This window comes from Argiope bruennichi, chromosome 8 (genome assembly GCF_947563725.1).
Source record: "Argiope bruennichi chromosome 8, qqArgBrue1.1, whole genome shotgun sequence".
Classification (NCBI taxonomy): domain Eukaryota; kingdom Metazoa; phylum Arthropoda; class Arachnida; order Araneae; family Araneidae; genus Argiope; species Argiope bruennichi.
This window is the reverse complement of record NC_079158.1, coordinates 15,390,045-15,415,058: the sequence shown is the minus strand read 5'-3', so window position 1 is coordinate 15,415,058 and position 25,014 is coordinate 15,390,045. Positions and strand designations below refer to the sequence as shown.

At 27.4% G+C, this 25,014-nt stretch overlaps 1 protein-coding gene across 1 annotated transcript; it reads right to left on the bottom strand.

The window, feature by feature from the left end:
* Positions 1-881: 881 nt before the first annotated feature.
* Positions 882-25,014, bottom strand: LOC129980955 (protein misato homolog 1-like). Its single transcript, XM_056091483.1, has 13 exons — positions 24,710-25,014; positions 17,301-17,387; positions 16,466-16,584; positions 16,287-16,378; positions 13,604-13,748; positions 12,963-13,077; positions 11,777-11,917; positions 10,896-11,048; positions 8,600-8,731; positions 5,958-6,142; positions 5,060-5,143; positions 4,869-4,963; positions 882-2,032 (listed from the first exon to the last, which is right to left on the bottom strand). The coding sequence occupies exons 1-13, from the start codon at positions 24,788-24,790 to the stop codon at positions 1,833-1,835; spliced, it is 1,629 nt and encodes a 542-aa protein (XP_055947458.1). The 5' UTR covers positions 24,791-25,014; the 3' UTR covers positions 882-1,832.

Below are 25,014 nucleotides of genomic sequence, written 5' to 3'. Positions count from 1 at the left end.
ACCGGTTATTCACATTGACCATAACATATTCATAATCAAGTCTTTCTACTTTTATCAAGTTTAAAACTCAGATATAGAAAAATACAAAGTATTGCTTTCTTAGACACCTACTTTCAAAACATTCACAACTCTTTAATTATTTGCTCTTCAACAAGTAAAGTACAATAAAGTCTTGAGCTTACTGTTAAATCAGAGTTGAGCACTATTCTATGGTCATATAGGATTAAATAAATGGAACTAATGACAGGAATTTTACTCATTTATTTTGATCTTGATTCATTTAAAATCTTTATCACCTATTAATTTCATACAACGAAAATACTTGTAAATAGATTAAAATTTAATTAAAATTTGTAAAAACGTACTACAATGTTTAAAAAGATAAAAACTTAATTAAAAGTTTCAAAAATTAAGGAATAAAAATTTTAAAATTTATAATACATATTGAAATCTCCAAAAGTTCTTCAAAATATAATAGTACTTCAATTTTTTCAAATGAAAATATTTAAAAATAAATTTATAAAAAGATAAATCATTATTCAACCAATCAAGTTACAAAAATTATATAAAATAAAAATTTGTTCAGTTTTAAAAAAAAATGTATTTTAGCATTCTCTAAACATCTGGATCTTCAGTTTGTACATAATTCAAAATTCAAGAAAATACCATAATTTTTCTTTTCATTTATTTCATCCTCTTTTCTTGCCTTTTTAGAACTGAACATGAAGTGGAAGGTTTAAGATAGGCTGAATGGGATTTTGAACTTTTGTTCATAGTCGATTGCAAGTAACTATGAGAATATTAGCTGGGTCAAAACAGAATATTTGCATGAATTCTGCTGGATGCTGAAAAGCAAAATTTTTATTGAGCGAAAACAGTAATAAAATGGTAGCAAAATATTTATTGAAGCATCATGAAGTTTTGTAAATAAGCAAGATACAAAGCTCAATATAGCATTTCGGAATTTTTTTATTTTTAAGTACACTTTGAATTTTTCTTGAAAATAAATTGAAAATATCATCATGCAAAATAAATATATTTTGTGACAATTTCAAACAAACAAAGGCCAGGGGTGATGGATGAGTTGAATTTCACTGAAGTCTTCATGGCAAGAATGGTATCCTGCTTAAATTTTGAAAAATCTTTCTTTCTTTCTGGTGAATCTTTCTTTCTTTATGAATTCATTTTTAGGCTGCATTTAAAAGTTCTTAGTGAGAACCATGACAAATACAGGCCTAGTTCAAATAGGAAGGCAGAAACTGAGAGGAAAAAATTAAAGTGACAGAGCATTTTGAATTTTTAAAATTTCAAAAGGGAAGTAAGTTGAAAGAGCATTTTAGGTTTGATACATATTAGTTAAGTAAACAGAGTAAACTCAGAGCATTATTCAGAGGATTTCACATTTTCAAACTATGAAAAAGAGAAATATAATGGGTGTGCAATTGTTAATTAAAAAATGTCATATTTTGCTTAAAAATATTATATACTATTTGTAATTACTCACTTCCATTGATTTAAAATTTAATTATTTTAAAATTAATGAGTTATTATATGAAATCTTAATTATACGTCATAGCACAATTTTGATTGAATCAAAGTGTTAAAAAATCATGTTTCATATCTGAATAAATAAGAAGGAAAAAAAAAAAAATGAATAACAGGTATAAAAAGAGACAATGAAACACAAAAGAGTCAAATTATATTGAATCATACATAAATCACATTTATGTATGAATAAAAATTCATAGATGATCTTTAAAATGAAGTATTTATAGCAGTTTAGATGAAGGAATGCTGTAATTTAATTTAGTGTATATTTACTAAACACTGGATTAGTAATTAAGATAATTGTCTTGAAGCCCTCTTAAATTTTCAATGATTTCTATGTAGTTGTCTTTTTCATAAGTTGCTTCAGTACATTTCACATATTCCTTAAAAGATAACTTAGTTGCTTGAGACAGGATGTTTTCAATAAAATCTCCAGAACTATCTGAATTACAAAAAGATGCAGCCATTGGCACTTTGCTACCACCTGAAATAAAATAAATAAAAATGAAATTACAAATATACTATAGAATAAATAAAATAAAATTTTAAAAAGAAATTTTTATTAACTTTATTTATGTACAAAAAAAAATATAGTTTTAATTTAACAACATTCCATTCTTTTCAATTTTGAATTTCTATTTCAACATTATAAATAAATATTACAAAATCCTCAAATTTATCTTTTCTTAAACCAGATGATACTATTTGTATGGAATCAAAGTTTAATCCAATTAACCGATTAATTGATAATTAAGTTCTAAAAAAATTGTGTATCAGCAAGAAGAATGCAAAAGTGTAAAAAAAATTCAATACTCCAGCACAGGGAAAAACTCAGTGCAGCTCTTTCAATGCATAATTATGGCTGAATTTGTGCAAGAATTATCAACAACAGATTTGTGAACTTCTAAAGGAGGTCAATAAATAACCAATAGTTTGATATTCTTTCACACAATAAAGTGCCCCCCCCCCCCGAAAAATCAATAGCTGCAATTTGGCTCTTATATAAAAGAAATAAAATATTTTAAACTATAAAAATTGGAAATATATTAATCCAATAATCAAGACTGGTTACAAGAATTTAATTTTTCTTGACTCTTGCTCTCACATTTACACATATTAAACAAAAAATTGCAAAGCTAGGTAATTGCAGCTATTTAGCTTTTAGAACATAGATTGCATTTTGAAGATTCTCAAAAAGACATCATTACATTTCCTCGAGTCAAAGAAATTTCAAAGGAGTTCATATTTACCAACATTTACATGAAATACATTAAATCAGAAAGTGGTGAGTAATTTAACATTTTATGGCTCAGAAGCATTCTCATTGGCTCTTAAGGGGAAAATCTAGAATCTTCTACTAGTCAAGAATCTTCTACTATTCAGAAGAAAAATCTGAATGTTTTTATTAAAACCACTAAAAGTTGATTCTACCTATTCAAATTTCTCTCCATGATATTGAACATATAGTTTTTAACCAAAAACAGCAGATTTAAAGTTTAAAATAATGTGAGAATAACAATATTAATAATAATAACTATTTTTTTTATGCACAATAAAAATTGTCTTAGGCAGAAAAGTCTTAAAAAATATGTCCAAGTTGTCTTTGATACTTGGAACAATTTACTTGATACTTTTATTCAATTAAAAACTTGTGCATTTGAACTTTAGTTGACTTTGAAATCAACATATTTTGGGGAAATAAACTTTTTCAGACATGAATTATATTATATGATAACTAAGAAATCTACTGATTAATGCAAGTTTATAGTCTTATTTGAAAATGAAATGAAACCATATTTTGATAAACTTTTAAGAAAAATTCAGCAACAAAAATCTCATCAGAAACTAGAGTAAACTCTTAACTATCATGTTTAATAAAACAAGAAATCATTTACTTTGCCAAAGGTTTGCAAACCTTTAATGAAATGTGAATGAACAAACTGAGATAGTCATCTATGAGTAATATGTTTAATCCTGTAATCCTTTTTTTGTAATATATTTTTTAAAGAATGGAGCACACTTTTACTAATGCACTGGTCTGTAATAAACAATCAAATATATGAATATTTTTTTTTTCATAAAAATGTGCTTTTTAATGTATCACTGATGTAAAAGAAATTAATATTTATAGAACTCCAGCTTAGCCAGCATATTTATTATCTGACTCCTCCACACTAAACTGGAAAGTTGAGTCTACTGTATATAATATTCTTAACTTTTCATAGAGTATTTATTTTAATTTTATTATTCACACAAACTAAATGTGTTCTAAAATACTTGAAATGCTAGCAAACTTTTTGATGAAGAGTTTATTATTCATATATTCATAATCTATAAAACAAAATATTTAAAATCGCAAATATTGTAACATCGATAATATGCCAGCATATTGCTAATAATACCTTTAAGCAAAAAAAAAAAAAAAAAAAACCCTTAATTTTCAAAAAATATGTACTTTGTAATTTATGCTGTTAATTTCTGGCTCTTTAAATATTATTTAGGTAACACATATTCTAATAATTATTCTTCACAAAACAGGTTTCTGACCCCTGCTCCAATACATGAGGAAATGAGTGAAAAACTGCTTACAAAATCCCATTTTTTTTTACCAGTGTAAAACAAATCAAATAAAAATGTGCGAAAAATTTTCATTATGTATAGATTTCTTGGAATAATTTACAATAAAAAATTGCTTAAAATTATTGGAAAAAAACACACATTATTCTAGTGGATCTCTAAAATTCAATTAAGATAAATAATTAGTATAAAGAAAATATTAATTATAGTATGATGAAACAGTATATTCAATACATATATACGAATGAAACAGTATAGTTAAAGTAATATAAATAAAACAAATGCCAAAAATCAAGATAAGCTTTAACACACTATCTTAATCAATATTAAAAAATATTTGATTTTGATAACAGTTATGAAGAAAAACTGAAATGCTAGATATTTTCTACAACAACATACTCATATAAAATTATCAATTTTTTTTTCAGAAGCATTGTATTAGCGATACTTATTTTTTAAAAATCAATAAGAAGAAGGGAAGAAAATTCTGAAGAAATAAAACTTAAATAAAATACTGCATAAAAGAAACCTGACCACTTTCAAAGCATTTCGAAAAGAAAGTCAACTTTCACCTCTTTAAAAATGAGCTTAATAATTATATTAATACCATTAAAAAAACTATAAAAGCTTAAAAAGTCTTAATTTTAAAATTCATAATATTGATTCATGATTTAAAGTAAACTGTTAAAACACTGAAAAAATATTTTTAAAGAAAAATTGAATAATTAAATAAAATTTATTACCTTCTTTATTCAAGTCACAATCACTAACTGCAGATTTAAAAATTTTGGGGAAAGGAACATCTATGCTGACTTTTTCAGTGAAAACAGTTGCTGTTCTGTATTAAAAAAATTAAATAATTGTGATCATTTAGAGCTGAAGAGTATTTGCAAAATGTACAGCAAAAAAAGTAAAATAATGTCTTTTTACTTACGTAGCACTACTAGGTGAATATTTGTTTAAATATTCTCCAAATATTTCTTCATATTCAGAAGATCGAAAAAGTGACTTTCCAGGTCTAGAAAAATAAGAATATAATAAAACACTCCTAAGTATGTAAACACAATAATGAAAAAAAAAAAAAAAAAAAAAAAAAAAAAAGCACATGCACAATGGCAATGCTAAATAACAATCCAATTCTGAAAAATTATCCGCCTTTTAATATTTATCTTTTTTTTTTTTTTTTAAAACAAAGGTGAAATTTTTTTTTTAAATGATCATTGTGATCAATATGATTTGACAAAAACATTCAACACTTTAATAAGTGAATAGCATCATAAAAAGCAAAAGACTTCATTTTGAGAGACAGTTACTTTCCATAAACACCAAGCCAAGATATTACTGTTTAATAACTTAGCTGCTAACTACAAAAATTTTCATATTAAATAGCTGTGAAAGAAAAAAACAAACTTTAATTTTTTAAATGTATTTTTAATTTCCTGATAAAATTTAAAGAATCAAATTTAATAATAAATTATTTGTTGATACATAAAAATTGTTCTAAAATTTCTCAGAAATGGAAGGCATGAATTCTATTTCAAAACACCATTTTTTAAAGCACAGTATCAATGAATAATCAAAAACTATTGGGGAAAATTGCTAACCAATTTGCTTTTATATTTCAATTTATACATCATTTAAATTTTAAATAAAAGAAAAAGACTGCAAAGTTTTTAATAACTAGCCATAGTCAAATGCATTTATAAACCTAAATTTCAAGGTTAAGACTTTAGAAACAACTCAATAATATTACAATAAATTTTACTCTCTTCATCTGCTAAGATTTAGCTGTTAATATTTCAAATATTAAACTGAAATTCTAATATACTTACTTTTGAAATCGATTCCTTGGAACACCTCTCAACACAGATGACTGGAAAAGTGTTCTTTCTGAATCAGGTTTATAAAATGGAGTGAGAGAAGTCATGTAATATTCAGGTACATCTTTTTCAACCATTGAACTAAGATATGCATCATGACTTAAGGGGAATGGCAAACATGTACTTGAGCACACCAACTGAAAATTAGTTAATTTCAACTGCTTTAAAAAAAATTATAACATCAATCAACTTTTTAATACCATGATGAACATTAAAATTTCCAGGATTAATTAGTCAATTATAATTCTTATGTATAATACACAATTCGATTTTAAAATATAAACAATATTTAAATTAATATTCTGTTTAGCTGCCTTAATAAAAGAAATAAATGCATTAGATGTTCTTTGACCTCAAAATAATACACATTTTTCATAACATTTTAGTTCACAACTGATATATATGTAATGATATTTTAATTCTAATTTCAATTTAATTATTTCCAAGATTTCATCTTAATTTAGCCCATAGTAACTTCATTCTAACATATTTTCTTATTTCGTGATCCAATACCACTTTCGGTTTAATTAATTCCTTTGTAAAAATAATGCGCCATCAAGAACTACGTTTCAAATGAGTGATACTTCGGTACCCTTGAACAGGTGTCAAAGGTCATTCCCTCGGCGCGTGGTCGGAAATCCTATGCTATATAAGGCGAGCGACCATTTGTTGGGCCCTTTTTGCTTCCTTCTGTGTTTGTGCTGTGCTGTGTTTTCTTGTATATAATCATGCCTGCCACTCGGAATAGAATAAAACGTAATTAAAAATACCAAGTCTCTTCACTGTTTCGAACCTGCATTCTACTTTAATCAATATATATATATATATATAAGAATAAGAAAACTAAGCAATCATTTAGCTGTAAAGGGGATTGCAGGGGTTTAAAAGATGTCAACCACCTAGCTGAAAAATAAACTTGCAAAGAGTGCAAATTCTATGAATTGTAAACTGTGAAGTATGTTTATTCAGATTCCTATCTGTTTCATTTTTGAACACTTTGCATTAACAGTATTTATATATACATAATAAAAAATATTGTGAATATGGATGCTACACAATCACGAGTCATAGTAAATAAACATCTTCACTTTTACAAAATTATTAAAATAAATCATTAATTTGATAATGTGAAGTTAAAAACTATTTGAAATAAAAAACTAAATTGATCAGCTTATAAAAGGTGGGGTCTTCTGAATATGCATTGTCTAGGATCATAAAAATGCCTAAATTAGCCACAAATTCAATATATCATATAGTCTTTAACATATCCATACAAATTGAATGCAGCATACAAGCTACAACTATCCATATTTATTAACAATGGTGAAAGTTCTTTTTGTATATTATCATACCATAATTCCGAAAATTTGCAATTTATTAATGGATTATCCATTAAGATAGATGAAACTTTTTTTTTTTTTCAAGAGCAATCAATTACAAAAGTCTTTAGAAAACATCCTTGGCAATTTAAAAATCAATGAAGTCACATTTAGTTTGAATTTCCTTATTTATTCAGTCCCAAAACTGAAAAAAAAAATAAATCTGTTTTGTTTACAATGATCAGTAGTGCTTCATGAAACATTTGAATATATATATTATGACCAGTCAAGCATTTAAATAAAAAATGCTTAATGCACGAATCAATGCTAAGTGAATTGTCAGGTATAATAATAAAGGTATTTTGTTGGTTCTGGAAGAAGTTTATAATACTTTTGCTATCAGGATAACTTTTTAAAAATCAGTTTGACACATCCTTCTAAGAGTTATATGAATAATAAAATTCTTCTCTTCAGTTCAGCATCCAAGCTTCGTGAACATGCAATAAAAAGTATAATAATATTGTCTCATTTTGCTAGTCAGTTGAAGATTCCTTAGCAGTTGTGGTTATAATTCGCCTTATGTCTTCTCCATATCTCTTTATCTTAACTGCACAGAATGAAAAAATTGGTGATATTTCATTCACCAAAAAATTGGCGAGTGAAAAATTCTCAAAGCAAAATTAAGTTTCAACTGCTTTACTCTTTCCTTCCAATTAATAATGGATGCCTATTTCAGCTATTTTTTAAAAGACTTTAATCACGTAAAAAAATCGAGTACTTTTCTAAGGCCTTAAATGCAGCAAAATAACATTCAACAAATTTTTAAAGCCAGTGGTACGTCTGAAAGCAGATAGTTTCAAAATACTCATCACAAAGTGATCAACATCAATTTTTAGAAATTTAAAATTAAAATTTTAATGCATTCAAAAATTTACTAAAGATAAAATAACATAAACCACTTTTAAAAACCTGTTTCAAATTTTCACCATTGCATAAATTCAATTCAATCCTAGTGTTAAATTTGGATCCAAGAGACTTTTAAAATGACAGGAACACATTTTTGCTTTCAAATGATAACAATACTTTGTTAGTATGTTAATTTTTGGAAAACCAGGAAAATATTTTTCATAAAACTGTAACTTTCGCCCATCTATTTTGTAGAATAGTGGACAATTCATTGCATATTTGATCATGATTAATAAATTTAGGGTATAAATAAGATTCAGATTAAATTCACACAGATATTTAAAAAAATATACCCTAAGAAAACATTACCTTTCGACCATAAGTTGACATAGAAGATGTTATATCACTCATAGTAAATTTCATAGCTTTCAAACGAAAAGGAGAAGTAAGAGTCTCAATAGCAGTTGCATAAATTGCACTGGTTTGATACAGAAGATTTGGCTTTATAAAACAAAAGAAAAAAAATGTTACAATCAAAATTGGCATAGGTTTGGAACAAAAAAATAAATAAATAAATAAAATAATGATTTATCCAAATTTAAATACCAAAAAGTAAAATAAATAGAATAGAATTAATATATATATATATATACACACACAATGAAGTGCCAGCAAAATTGGTACACCAATCTAATATCGTGTGCAGCCCCCATGAGCACGCTGGGGTATCAATTAGGGTACGTTGAACAATGCTTACACTGACGCTTGTTCATGGCCTGCATTCAAATCCACAGCAATTTGAGGAAGTGTTGAATTCTATTTCGTGTAATGATTTCAGTGATCGATTACCCCATTCCATCAAGGTCTTTTTCAAGGCAAAAACCATTGTTGGAGATTTGAAGTTTAATCCGAAACCTGACATTTGCGATACACCCTTGAAATGATCATGCAAGAAAATTTTAATTTCATCGCTACTTCGGAAGTGCTGTGCTCCATCTCTCGTGAGTCAACGGTTAGTCCGTGTTGAAAATCATTTACACCTTGATAACCCTCCATTTCAACAGCAATAATCAATGCAATAGCCTTAACACCTGTTGTCGACTGCATCACATTACTCTGATTGATTGAACCCCTCCATTATTTGCATACAACCTACTATACCAATTTTTCTGGCTCTTCAGCATATATATATATATATATATATATATATATATGATACCTTTAAAATGATACAATATTTCTACAAAGTTAGGTATATTTCAATTTTTAAAAAATTAAGTATTTTTTAGACAGTTTACTTTCTGAACTTCTAAATCAAATTTAATATATGCATTTAAAGAAAGAGGGCTTGTATAAAGATTTTAATATAAATATTTTTAAAGAAGCATTCTTTTAGCCATTAATCACTATTAATCATAATTTTTTTAAAAAACATTAAAAAATATTCCAATAAATATTCGAATTTTAAAAAAATTTCAAAAAAAATGTAGCAAATAAATGTAAACATAATAATTTAGAATTGTTTATTCATTCCTTTATGTTCTAATGTTCTTACTTATTAACATTGGCCAAAAGATATTGAAGATAGATTTAGTGAAGTTAGGTAGGAACAATGACTACAATACAGAGTGAAGTCTTAGTGAGTTGGAAAACATGTTTTCTTTAAAGCACTTTAAATAAAAAAAGATGATACACACGTTCTCACTTTTTGAGCAAAATTTTCTAATGTTTGTTTACTTTAGTTGCAATAGTATTCAAAAGAGTGAAACTAAAACTTTTCATTCCCAAATTGATTATTTGCATGGTAAGTTAATAAATTACATATTTCTTGAATCTTTAGAACACAATTATTAAGAATAAAACTCATCAAATTTTCCTTTTTAGATTTTCTTTTAAGAAACCGGAAAGGGTTCTTGGTTACCCCTGACAATTTTAATTAGGGACAATTAGGAACAGAATCTAAATGCAATATAAACTATATTTTTAATGCATTTTAAATATTTATTATATAAAAAGAATTGATATTAAATTGATCTTGGAACATAGCAATGTCCCACCTATCATGTTTATTTTTTATGCCAAATTAACAACTGGTATTTTTAAAGAATCTACCATGTGATCTGCATAATAATACTTTCAACATCTGAAAGCTATTTAATTATAATAATTTGATATTTATTAACATCGATTATCAAAGGAAATAATAAAACTGATCATAAAGAAGGAAAAATGCCTGATACTGAAAGAGGAATCTATAGATAATGATTTTGAAAAAAGGAAGATGAAGATGGTTGATTTTTCAAAAAATATGCATATTTTGATTTATTATGTTTAAAGAACCAGAAGGAATGGCCGTCATTGGTTAGAACTGATGTCATTGATTTTTTTTTTTTTGAATTTTTCAAATAGAAGGCAATATCCATTTTAATTTACAGCACGATTTTTTTAAAAAAGAATTACTACAATGTACAGCCAATATTAAAATTTTTAAGTATTACTAATAAATGAATATATGGTAATAAATACAAATTATATGAGACAGTTTCTAAAATTAGATTAAAATTAATCTTACTTATAAATAAAAGCAGTAATATGATATTAAATCCCTCATTCAGTTTTATAACAAGAAATATAACGATAAGTATAAGATACAAATATACATTACATTGTAATCAATGAAAGGGAAATTTTTGTATGGCTCAGATTGTGTCACAATATCATCAGATAAGGATAATGGTGAAAATAAAGAACAATTTCTATTCAAGTTGCTCATGGAATTTAACACAGCATACAAACGATTCATCTGGTCTTTAATATCCTGAAAACAATTTTATAAGTTTAAATTCATAATAAAAATATATTTATATTATTACTGCTGCATAATAATAATTATTGAAACAGAAATTTTAAAATGCAATAATTAATTCAAAACTATTTAACAGCTCTTTTATGATCTATCACACTTACATGAAACAAATATTTGAAATTTGTACAAAGAATTTTAATAATTATAGTGTACATTTTTAAAATTCTACTCAAATTCATTGATAAAATAATACAGAGCAAGGTATTTAATATTACTTATTAATCATACAATGGGGAAATATTTTAAAATTATGCATTATTCACTATTTTAGATTATATAATGAAAAAAAAAACATATTAAATTTAGCTAACTTGTTTCTTTTTTCCAATAGCTAAACCAGAACAAAAACTAAATCATTTCTAGTTATATAGATATTAGTAGAGGATTAAAAAACTTATGATAATCCCTCAGAACTTTCATAAAATTGTTTAAATTTTTACTACAATTCAATTCAATTATATATAAATTTACCTATATATAAGCTTACCTATTATATATTAATTATATATAAAACCTAACTTTTACATTAACAATTTTTGTTTAGCAACACATTTCTTACATGAATTAATTAAAAAGAAAATTTCAGAAAATAAAATTTATTCTCAGCTCAACATTCTTGCAAAATATTTATTATAATAAATCCTGCATATTCCCAAAACATTAGCAAGAGCATGACTTACTTGTATAGGCATGTTTCCCTTTTCTTGGAAAACTGGAAAACATAATGAAGGTATACGCTTATATTCATCCTCAAGATACTGAAGGATATTGTTACTTATTCCAGAAAAGCCATTATGAGCATCAAAAAGTAAATGGAAACCCTGAAATTTTTTTTTTATAATTCAGAATTTAAAGAGACAAACCTCAGAAATCAATTATTAGGTATAAAGAAATATATATATATATATATATATCTTTATTATGGATTCATAATAATTGGTCATACTAAGTATACATTATGAATTTAATAATGAGAATAAGTATCAGTATTATTAAAATAATCACAGCAAAATGAAAACATTTTGTGAAATGCATTTAAAGGTATGAATGAATTGTCTTTCATTAGCTTAAATTTCCTTTTTCAATCTTTATACTAGGAAATGACAAAAACCTTTCCTTTTAAAATGGAAAATTTGATAAAGAGAAAGAAGATTGCTCATATGAGATAATAAAGATGAAATGCCAGTTCATTTTTCACTGTATTGCTACTATCATTGCCTTTTCACATTAGCGATCAATCTATATTCCCACAAAACATAATACATACAATACCAAAGAGAGGTAAAGTCTTCTGGGGGATTAGAAACCCCACAGATTAACTCCTAAAGGGAGTGAAACTATTTGATTAGAAATATGGCAGATATGCCAGTTCATATGCAAAGAAAGCGAATCTACTGATCAAGAATCTATACTAGCTGTGAGGAAAAGGTTAATGAATTTAATAATAAAGGTAAACAAACTGTTGTTGAAACATATTATAAGAAAACCTAGAATTAAATTTAAAATGTAACTGCTACAAGCAACTTTGAAAAAAAAAAAAAAAGACACTTTAAACAATTCTAAAATTTACATGATTGCTAATTATTAGATTTCAATCCATGCTGATTTTTTCATACAAAATAAAGCTTAAACTTATTTAATATTTTATTTAGCACAACAACATTAGTAAAAGAATGGCATATTAACAAAAGATCTTTTAAAAATGGAAAAGAAATTGATATATTAAAATATTCTTTTACAGTAAAAAAAAAATATATATATGAAATACAATTATTGCTAATAATACTGACAATCATATTATCATATCTTTTACAAAGTGTGCATTATTATCTATTTCATGCAAAATTATTTTTTTATAAAGGAGACCTGTAGAAAATCACATTCTTCAGTCATTCTCCTTATACCATCTTCAATCATTTCTTTTCCACTTCTTTCATATAAATCTTCTCCATTGCTATATAAATTAAAAGGTGTCTTTTCTCTAATAAATAAAGAATATTTATGCTAAATTACTTCCAAATACAGTAACAACATCCTTAAACATTAATACATTTTTAGTTGAAAAATTATGTTAAAGGATCCATTGATTATATATAAAAAAAAATATTATTTCATTAGCTTAGAAAACAAATTGTAAAAATTATGAAATATAAAACTAAAATTCTCTTTATAGTTTACTTTACTTCAATTAATAAATTATACTTCTTTTAGCTTCCGACAGTTTAAAAGAATTTGTTCAAAATGTAACAGATTATTTTTAAACGTTTTTCACACAATAAAAATGTTAATTATAATTGAAAAATGAATTAAAAATAAACATTATGCAATAAAGTTGAATCTAAAGAGTTTCAGAGTCATATATTATTACATTTAGACTATAAATAAAGCATTTCATCATTAATGATTGTTCAAATACATTAAATAAATTCAACATTTTAAAAATAAAATATGAAAATGCATCATCTATAATGCTAGCTTTTGTTATTATATAAATAAATAAGACTTACATAGAGGAACTAATTTCCTGAAACAAACAAAAACTTCTTGGATGTAGATTTGTTTTCAAGAAGTCACACCATATAGTTGTAGGCGAATTAAAATCATATGAAACATTAGAAATTTTCTTTTCTTTTTTTTCTGTTTCATCAGCATCTGCAAGACATTACCATTATGACATTTGCAACATATAGACATTTACTCTATATGTTGCAAGCCACAAGTGCTTTTTGACTATTACATCTCAGTATCAACATAAAATATTTGATAATTGAAAACATTGCTATCATCAAGCAAAAAAGATTTCCATTTCAATCCCAATTATACCTAATTAGTGCAGACAGGATTATGCATGCCTATAATCAAAAGATGACGGTAGGAAAAGGCTTATGAATGTGTGCTTATGAGTATTTAAATTTTCAATGCCAGATTGATAAATATCAGTTGGTTTTTGAGCAAAATATCAGGAAATAACATTTTGGATATCAACCAGATTTTCTAATTTCTTGTCAAATAGAAAGTGTAGTAGTAATGAGAATAGATGGCAATCTGATGGGAAAACATGGTGCATAAAGCAGTACTCCCATCATTATTCATTAATTTTTTTAGGGTTCATTTTGTGTAATGTGGTCTTGCATTATCACATAGCAGAATAATTTCTTTCCTACTGACAACTGCTGTACATTTTTCAATTAAGGAATGATTTACCCAATTCAATTATTCAGAGTAAAAGTCTCAATTCACAATCTGTTCAAGTTTCACTATCCCAAAATGAATGATTCTGCAAATACTACAGCAAACTCACAAACACCTTGCTGGATGTAAACTTGCCTTATCAGTGCCTTGTGGCAATTCATTTGAAGGAGCATTTGCGTTTTACATTATCATAAAAACTATTTTTCATTTCTAATGTTCAAGAGATCAAAAATATTATGCAATTTTGGCTATAGTTTTAGTTTAGTTTAGTTATATAAATGTCCCAATTTTTTATAGCAACACTAAGGCTATTTTGGGATGGATCTCATAATTTTGAACCACAGTTAGATGACGAGGACGACACCTGAGCTGGCACCCCCCTCTTCACATGACACCAGCGGGAGGACGTTTGACCCAGACTCACATGACAGTTCTTTGGTGAAATTGGGTCTTGAACATGAAACCCTCCAGCTCCGAAGCCGAGACCTTACCACCAAGCAACCACAGCCTTTGTCTTTTTGCAATAAATTGTACATGGTGGATTAGTTAGCATTGCTTTCTTCTGGCTGATTATGCAGCCAGAAGCACCTATACCATTTTCTGCAAAAAATCTAGGGTGTTTGACCAGGGTTGTTTAAGAATATTTGGCTGTTCATCAATTGTTTGAAATGGATTTGCTTTTACTTTTTCTCTTAACTGGTCAATGTCTAAAGTTAATCATTTTCTTAATAGATATGAGTGGGAAGAATCAAAATTACCACATCTGAACTTAGTAAACACCCTTTGGCATTTACAAACATCTAATGCATTTGGATAGACATGTTTTTGGTAGCAATTGCTGTGCACACCCATGGGAATACTCAAAAACTATACAATGTTGGATATGTACCTCTTTTGGTATTTGGCTGGCCCTTTTACCCAAAACTAGAAGGAAAAAAAATAAATTAAGATTTAATTATTTTCAAGCAAACAGGTCACTTTAATCTTAAAATATATTTGGCAAGACTTTGAAGTACATGATCAGCTGATAAAAGGTAAACATATATTTGTATGTGCTGAAACAATATTATTTTCCAGTCCCACTGATATATAAATAGAAATATGTGATTAATGTGATTTTCACCACACATTTTAAAAAATTTTAATAGAAATAAAACACAAATTACTTATCTTTTAATAAGGAGAAGGGCAAAATCAACATGACTAATTTTTTTAAAGGGTATGTTACCAATTTTTTCACAAAGTAAATCCTCATACTTTCAAAAATTTAAGGAACTAATAATTTTATACAATATGCACTTCATATTGTGTTATATGAAAATAAATCATAAAATTAATTAAATTTCTACTACTAATAAAAGAAAGTGCCTAATTATAAATCTTCAAGCTCTGCAGAACAGATCATTTGGCTAAGAGTTAACAAATTTGGCACAAATATACTTTGAACTGTAGAAATGTGTACATTGAAGTAGTTAATAATTGTGATATTAATTTTTCAATTTTTTGTAATTTTTATTTAAAAAAATTGTAAACATTTTCAACAATAAATGTCATTGTTGAACAGATATTCACACAGTTTTCCTTATTTTGCCAAATATTTGTGATTTTCTTATATTTTTGAAAATTAAAGAAGAAGGATTCTGTTTCATATCTATGTAGTTTAATGAATAAGAAAAATGAAGTTACAGTACCCCAATTAAATAGTTGCTTTATAATAACATTATGATTTCATGGATCAGGTTACTATGAAGATGATTCATATACAGAATGAACAGAACAGATATCAGACTATTAAAAAAATATGGCTTTCATACTTGTCAAAATGTGATAACTAAAAACATTTTCTTGGGGAAAATTCTGCATATTAAGCTATGCATTACAGATTTAATTGAAAGTGGACAAGGCCAGTATTTCCAACAATACAGCTGGTAAACAAAGGCAGCTAGGGATTGAATAATAAATAGCTAAAAAAATGATAATTACACTTATACACTTAACTGTTTGCTGATGGATTACTCAATTTTTCAAATTCATCAAGAAAAGGATTCTTCTTAACAGCTTCATCTTTAATAACTTCAACTTGCCCATCCCTTTGAAATAAAGTATATTACCATAAAAAACTATAATTAAAATACAACTTTGAAATAATGTAACAGCAAATAAAAATAAAAACTTACCATAGAGGTTTACTATCATCTTCTGTAGGAGATCTGTACAAAGGACATTCTTTTCTTATACTTGTAAGATTATCTTGTAAATCAACAAGAATTAAGCGAGGTGTATATGTAACTTCACCCTGAAAAAATAAAAGAAAATAGAAAACTATAGCAATAATGGCTCTACAATACATAAAGATACGAGCAAACATGAAAGAAATGTTAATCACAAAATAAAATTTTTATGAAGATTGACTTGTTTTACCTGGTCTTTCAGTATCTTAAAGGTATTATTTGATTCACAAAATAATTATAAATTCTTATTAAAAAGTTGAAATAGTCAGTTGTTATACAACTCACTATTTCATATGCAAATATAAATGCACAGTATTTTTTTTTTAATTATTCAAAAAGTAAACTAAAAGTATGAATTTTATTAACTTTTTACTCTTATATTTTAGCAGAGAAATGAAATCTCAGTACTGATAATACACAATATAAATAATATGTATTTCCTATTGTCATAAATATAAATAAAAATGCTAAATATAAAGCAAACTTAAATATTAAAGCATTTTCATGCTCTAATTAATATGTATAATATTTATGGATTGTCTTCCAAATAAAATAATAAATTATTAGACTTTCATCTTTTTGAACTCGTTTAATACCAGGGAAATAATACTGAAATAAGAAATATAATATAAGTTAATCGCACTAAAAAGATGTTTGTTTCAAATATACATTTTTTTATGAATTTCCACATGCATTATTACCATTATTATAATAAAAAGTACTTCAACCTTTATTTCTAAATTTAGAGAAATAAGCAAATATGAAATTATTATGTACTTACACGAAGATTCAAACCTTCTCTAAACATCACATCATGGTTAATATCTAATGGAATTGAGCTATCAGGCGTATAACAAAAAGAAGATTCCTGAAAATGCAAAAAAAAAATCTTTTTTCAGAAATAACAAAAAAATTACGTTACAAACCAGAGATGAATAAAAATATACAAATGACAGAAAAAAAAAGATAGCAGTATATCAAATGCAACCTTTAACCTGAGAAACGAAATTTTAAATTTTTGGATTTAATAATGCAACTGGTTTCTATTTAAAAAAAAAAAAAAAAAAAAATCAAAATCATACTGATGATTTATTCAATTCCTTTAATTCCTTTACACAAAAAATTTATAAATATAGAATTTTAATATTTCATCTTATAGGAAGGAGCTGAATAAATCTAAAATTTGTAAAACAGCATTCTACAATAAAAATCATTGTAAAACAGCATTCTACAATAATAAGATCAAAAGCAACATTATAAAGATGATATAAGAAGTTTAAAGCATTTAATTCTTTGTAATAACTCTGAGGTTAGATGAGAAGAAGAAATCTGATTTTAAAAAAATGAAATTTAGGGTAAAATAAGATTAAGGTGCTTGAAGAAAATATAAATTCTTTTAGCTTGATGCTAGTTTTCAATCACATATTTTGAATCCAAAAGTATTAATATATACTTATAAAAATAGAATACACTGGAAAAATTACAAAGAGTGAGCAACTTTTAATATGTTATGACCTTGAGTGCAAAAGGTGAGGATACCAATATTCAATCTGATAACCTTAAAATAAAAGGCTCACCATTAAGTAATTGTTTCTTTAAAATTTTCTGATGTTTTACTCCCCCCCCCATTTGTTTTTCAACAATCTCTCATTTTCAGTTTTGGTTTGCACTTCTCACTACTGCATTTTAATTACATTCCTAACTCAATTAGCAAAAAAATATATTAAAAAGGCATTTTATATCTATTTTAATTAATGATTCTGGTCCATGGCAAGAAGATGTGTCTATACTACTAGATATAATACATGTTGGTTTGTAAATCAATACTTAACCTAAGTTGAAAATAAATTTGTTTTTTGTGATTGTCAGTACTTATAATGAAGTTATTATTGCTGCCTATTGTAATACACAATATGGCTCATTCACTTCTCTTTTATACTAATTTTCCTTATTTTATGTCTTAATAAGATATTTCATATCATGTCAATATTTTTCTTTACACAGCAATATGATTTTATTTCGGAACAAACAGATATTCATCTTTAGCAATTTTTTATTTAATATTTACCTTATCAGTTTGAAATAATATAAAGAAATATTGAAATACTAATACACTGGTGTGCAAAGCTTAAGCAACAGGGGCTTTTTTTTTACCATAACTCCACAAGGAATCATTTGAGAGACATGAAATTCAGAAATGAGAGAGAACATTTTGCACTTAAATGATAGTGAAAACACAGTTGCGCAAAAATGAATACAATGCATATAGTATGGAATGCCACTATATTGAACTCATACTACTGCTACACATGATTGTCTATCCAAGAGGAAGAACAACAAACAGATGTTCCTAGTATGAAATATGCCCTCCCCTTACTACAATGATTGCTTCGAACTGTCTCTCCATATTCAGCACCAGATTGTCCAACAGTTCTTGAGGTAAGGGTGCCCATTCCTCAATCAGCATCTGTTTCAGGTCTTGGGTATTCCCTAGAGAATGTAATCGTGCCAAAAGGCATCTCACACATGTTCTATGGGATTTAAATCAGGAGAGAATGCTGGCCAATCAATTCACGCGATATCTTCACTTTCCAGTAGCTGCTGAACATCAGCAGTCCGACGTGGCTGTGCATTGTCATCCATAAAAACGAAGTCTGGTCCTATAGAATTTTGGAACAGACGCACATGATGAAGGACCACCTCCTTACAATAGCGATCTTCAGTTACAGAACCTCTGTAGAAAACGTGGAGCTCAGTCAGCCCGTTTAGCATAATGCCTCCCCGACAGCAACTCCAGGACCACCGTAGCGGTCTCTTTCCATGTTGTTACTTGGATAGAACTATGTCCCAACCTTTTTCTAAATCAACTGGCATTAAGAATCACTTATGGCACTGAAACGATTCTCATCCATAAAGAGGACACGACTTCATCCACGAGATATCCAGTTTTTCTGCTCCTTACACCATTTTAAACAATGCCACAGATGGCCCACTTTCAAAGGAATGCAGTGTTCAGGACTGTAGGCGAATAGGCCACCTTTGTGAAAGTGTCTAGCCACAGTAAACCATGACACTTGTCGCCCTGTTGCTGTACACAGTTGCTGAGCAGTAGTGCTTTCTGACTAGTATCGGTCTCTTTTCGCCTGCAGAACAATATATCGGTCATCCACTGCAGTAGTTTTTCTAAGCCGGCCATCACTAACCTTTCTAACAACTATACATATGGTTTGGAAGGCTTTCCAAGTGCGCAAAACGACACTTTCGTTGATTCCGAATTCTTCAGCTACACTGGTCAAACTGCGTCAATTCTCCAGCTTTCATATCATTCTTGCACGTGAAAAGTCATCCAAGTCATTTTTTCTAGTCATATTTCACGAAAAACTCACTTGCACTTGCAGTGAATGTCTTTAATTGCACCTCCGTCCTTCCTTTTCTACCAGATTTGAGCTGCGCGCCTGACTGTACGCGTTTTGCTTACACCAGGGATGGCGAACCAGTGGCACGCGACACAATATTTTGGGCCCGTCACTGATCAAAACGATTTGCCTTTTAGGTCAAAATAACAAAGTTCACTATGAAGTAATTCGAACAAACGCGAGTGATCGGTTGCTGTGCGCGTGGTGCATAGTCGCATTTCCTGCAAGTGCAATAAAATACAGAAATAAACAATCGACGTCTATGTTTAAATATGTTAGCAAAAATTGTCATATGATCGCGGCAAGTTACTTGGCGGCAAATGGCATTGATCGGCATAGTAAGCCTTTTCAAGAGGTCAAGTTTCTGAAGGAAGCCTGGTTAGCATGCGCGTTCCCACTTTTTGAGGATTTTGATAGTAAAGGTAAGATAATTCAGCGCATCAAAGATATTCCTCTATCAAGAAACACAATAAATCTTAAAACTGGCTGGAAATGTAACAGATGACATTAACTCATTTTATATCATTATGTCTTGACGAAAGTACTGACGTCACTAAATCTGCACGTTTAGCTATTTTTGCTCGATATTTTGTAAGGAAACGTAATTAAGGAAGAATTAATTGCAATAACAATCGTTGCTAACAACTACAAAGAGCACAGATATTTGTAAAGATGTTGAAAAATCGCTTGCTGAGAAAGAAATTGATTTGAAAAGAATTGTTTCAATAACAACTGATGGTGCTCCAAATATGGTGGGGGAGGGGGAATGGTTGCATTAGTTTATTTCAAACAGATGTAGGACATTCAATTCTGGAATTATTCACAACACAAGGCTTTGTGTTTAACATCTTTTGATAATGTAATAGCGTTAGTCACAAAAATAGTCAACCTCATATCGTCGCAGGCTTTAAATAAACGAAAGTTTGATAAAGTTCGCTGGTTGAGCCGCGGGAACGAAATTCAAAGGTTTGTTGATTGCTTGAAAGAAATCAGACTGTTTCTGAAAAATGAAGGGGGAACTGAACAATACCTACAGTTGTTGGATATTATGTGTCCTTCAAAATTGATGTTTTTTGCAGGAATATGCCAACATTTCAATGAACTGAACGTAAAACTTCAAAGCACAAATAAAAAAAATTATCACCATGATGGATCTCATTTCCACTTTTGTCGCTAAACTGCGTGTTTTTTCAGAAATGATATTATTACAAGAAACAACAAACTTGAAAAAAAAAATATCAAAAATATCACTATTCAAACTTGAAAAAAATATCAATATTATATATCAAATTTAGATGTATATAAGAAACCAGACGAAGAAAAAGTTATTGAAAAATTTATTTCCGTAATTGATTCTTTAATCAAGAAATTTTCAGCGAGATTTTCTCATTTCAAAGAATTATCGGAAGTTTATTATGTACTCCGATGTGATTTCATTTGATAAACAGAATTTGTCCTAATTCGATTGGTAGGAAAGATATTTTGGAAGCATGGAATTCAATTCCAGACACATTTGTTCGACATCCAGACACATTAACTGTTTGAAGAAGCTGGCTCATGCTATTTTAACCATATTTTCATCCACCTATGCCTGCGAGTCATTATTTACAGAGATGAATAACATTAAAGACTCGCTTAGAAACCGCTTGGCAGATGACTCCCAATTCAACATGCATTCTGCTAAAAGTAACACCTTACAATCCTAATTGTAATAATAATAACAATTGGTTTGTGATGGGGAGGGGGGACTTCTTTAGATGGTTGTACATATTTCAATATTTAATCTCCAGTCATGCAAACTGTGACTGAATAAATGCTACTTTATCTTTAGCATTATTGATAATATTCTTGTGACCTTATTCTGTCAAACTAAGGATAATCTCATCTTATAAGTTGACAACAGTAAGCCATTCAGAATTTTAAAAAGTTAAACTGCAGTATCAAACAGTTCTTTGCAAGGAAGAGCTAGTTCTATTCGACATCTATTTTGGACAGGCTATGAAAATATATAACTCTTAATTCTGGTTATACTCAAGACAACTTTGTGCAGGTTCTTGTTTTTTAAAATTGTATTATCCACAGCATCAAATGCTATATTGCTTGGGAATGAGAACATAATGTACAGAAGAAACTTTTCCTATTCCAAATTAAACATGTCATTGGTGAATCCCATACATCTGCCAGTTTCTAAAACAAAATATTTGTCTGGTAGCTTTTTTTTTCCATGCTATCTTGCATCTTACTATATGTCATCTCATTAAAATCAGTATACAGCATTTTGAGTATTTTCATCACTATTTTTTTAACTTTTCCAATTGCATAAAACTAATTTTTTTCCTATTGCATAAAACTCAGAATACTTCCAATTCTTATAAGAGCTTTATATAGAATAATTTTTATTTGTATTACCAGTCTGCATGAAGTTAACCATGGCATGATGAATGTCAGCAGCAATTACAACATAATATAATTATGAAAATGAAGTACTATGATAATAAAATAAAATAATAATGAAAAAAAATAGCAATTTTACACAGTTATTTTTTTTCTCAAGACAATGATGCTGTATAAAAAAAAATCAAACTAAATTACTGAAGATATAGATACATGAGATGAATAAGATTAAAATATTTGATATAAATAATGCAATTAGAATTTAACTTATATAACAACTTTGTAGTTCTTGGAATGACCAGAAGCTTGGAAAAAATTCATTTATAATTGATGAATAAAGAAATGGTATAAATTCAGTTATAATTGATGAAATAAAATCTTCATACATTGCATTCTTCATTAATGATGATAATAGTTATTTTGAATTAAAGTTTAACAACAGAATGATTTCAAATTGAAGAAGCTTTATCAATAAATGATTATTTTTTTAAAAACAAAAATAAATACAGGATAAGTAAAAAACTGCTTCTATAAACCAAGTAAAATGCTAAAGAATATGAAAATTGAGTGAAATCTTAAAATGCTTTTAAATTGGTGAATAAAATAAACATTGAGTGAAACATATAATGCAATTCATATATCTCTTATTATCAATCAGGAAAAAAGGAGGGAGATGCAAATTCTCTGACTGGCCAATTTAAAATTTTAGGCCAAAAATATTTTTGTTTCCTTTCTAGGTCCATTACTTGATTTTAAATTAAAGTTCATGAGAGAGTGTAAAAAAAAAAAAAAAAAAAAAAAAAAAAAATTCCCAAATGGCAATCAGTTATATTCTAAAGTATTCCGTCAAACTATTAACTTATGTGTAACATGTAAGATAACAACATAAATATATTTGTCTCATTATGTTTAACACTGCTTGATAAACAAAATGTGCAAGTTAAGAAATGTTGTGTGCTCATTGTTCTCAGCATTTCTTGTATTTTCCTCTGAAGTGTAAACTGTGGTTGACTTTGAGTACTTACACTTCAGCAAATCTACTCTGTGATTCTCTCTCAGGAGAACATATGATTATATGACCTAATTACGGAAGAAAGGAAATCCCCTCCCCTTCCAATTCTGTGAAAATCTTTTAATTTATTGGGGGAAAGATACTTAAAAATCAATGTCAAAAGACATTTTAATAGTTTTTATTTTAAAATAGGAAGAAATGTTTGACTAATGATTTAAAAAATTACATTTTAAGATAGCAGAATTTTAATTTCAATTCCTAAAATATGTATTTCAATTCTTAATTTTGATAAAATTTACTATTTTTGAAGAAATTTCTCAAATTTAAATAAATTACATTAGGTGTTTAAAACAAATTTTATTAGAATGACATTTATTATATACTATAGCACATTAATATTTATCTATACACCCAAAAATGTCATGTATAGATAAATACACATTAAAAAATTATCTGGATCAGCTAGACTAAATAATACAATTTTGTCACCAAACTTGAATTTTTCTTTCGCAAATTGTTTGGCTTTATTTTACCTCATAAAATGTGGTAACCTAATTAATGGTATAAAGAAGATATTAAATGAAGTTAGGAATATTGAAGAGGGAAAGACATTTAAACTTCAGTGCCTAATATTAGGTACAATTTTGGAAAGGCAGGTAAATATCATAACATAACTTGCACCACAAACTTAACATCTCAAAATATTAAATAAATTTTTTTTTTGATATTACATATTAAAATTTAGACTTCACAGTATATTGAATCATGATTACAACTATTTAACAGTCAATTTCCATAAATATAAGTGCGATAGAATAGTCTGGACACTACAGACCCACACAGAAATATTTCCTTCAATACGTATGGATTATTATCATACAAATAATATTTTCAATAAAGAGAACTATAGAAATGACTTTGAAAAAAATCATCATAAAAATTTATTATAAAAAATCCCCCAATTAATTAGTCATTAAAAATCATTATAAAAATTTCGTCAAAAATTATTATAAAAAAATCATCCAATTTATCATTCAGAAATTATTTTTCTTCTTCAAAAACACTTTGACCACTATTATATAGATACAATATTCTTTCTCAATTTATATTTTTAAAATATACTCTCTTACACTAATAATACTCATAATTGTAAACATCTATTCATAAATGTAACATCTTAAGCTCATAAATGTAAACATCTTCCAATTCTATTTCCTTCCACATTCTAAAATAAGTAAATTTTTAATTACGCATTGTACAATCGTTATAACAATCTACTGTCAGGGATTTCAAAATTTTATCTATTTAATTCCAAAATTCGAAATCCAATTATTCTGTCAATAAAAGATAAAAAATAAGCAGATTTACTTGAATATTCCACCAATGAGTTCCAATAAAATTTGCAAAATTCCCTGCTTGAATAGTCACTATTTCATGAGCAGACGACATTTTTCTCTTAAGCCTTCAATGCAGCGCGTTATGTTAATTTTATCCAAAAAAAGAAAGAAATTAATACAAAATTGTGCTTATCATTAAAAAATTGCTGCATGGAAATATTAGAAGAATTTTCTTGAATTCTTATCTACAGTTTTCACAACTTCTAATAACGCGCATAACTCACAGTTGTTTTGACTTTTGATTGTTTGCGAAAAACTAGTATTATAATCATGTCA

Coding starts and splice junctions, on each gene's coding strand:
- LOC129980955 (XM_056091483.1), bottom strand. CDS start 24,790: ATGTCGTCTGCTCATGAAATAGTGACTATTCAAGCAGGGAATTTTGCA. Junction 8,732..10,895: donor TCCCTTTCATTGATTACAAT/GTAATGTATATT, acceptor TGTTTTATAAAG/CCAAATCTTCTGTATCAAAC. Junction 4,964..5,059: donor TATTCACCTAGTAGTGCTAC/GTAAGTAAAAAG, acceptor TTTTTAATACAG/AACAGCAACTGTTTTCACTG.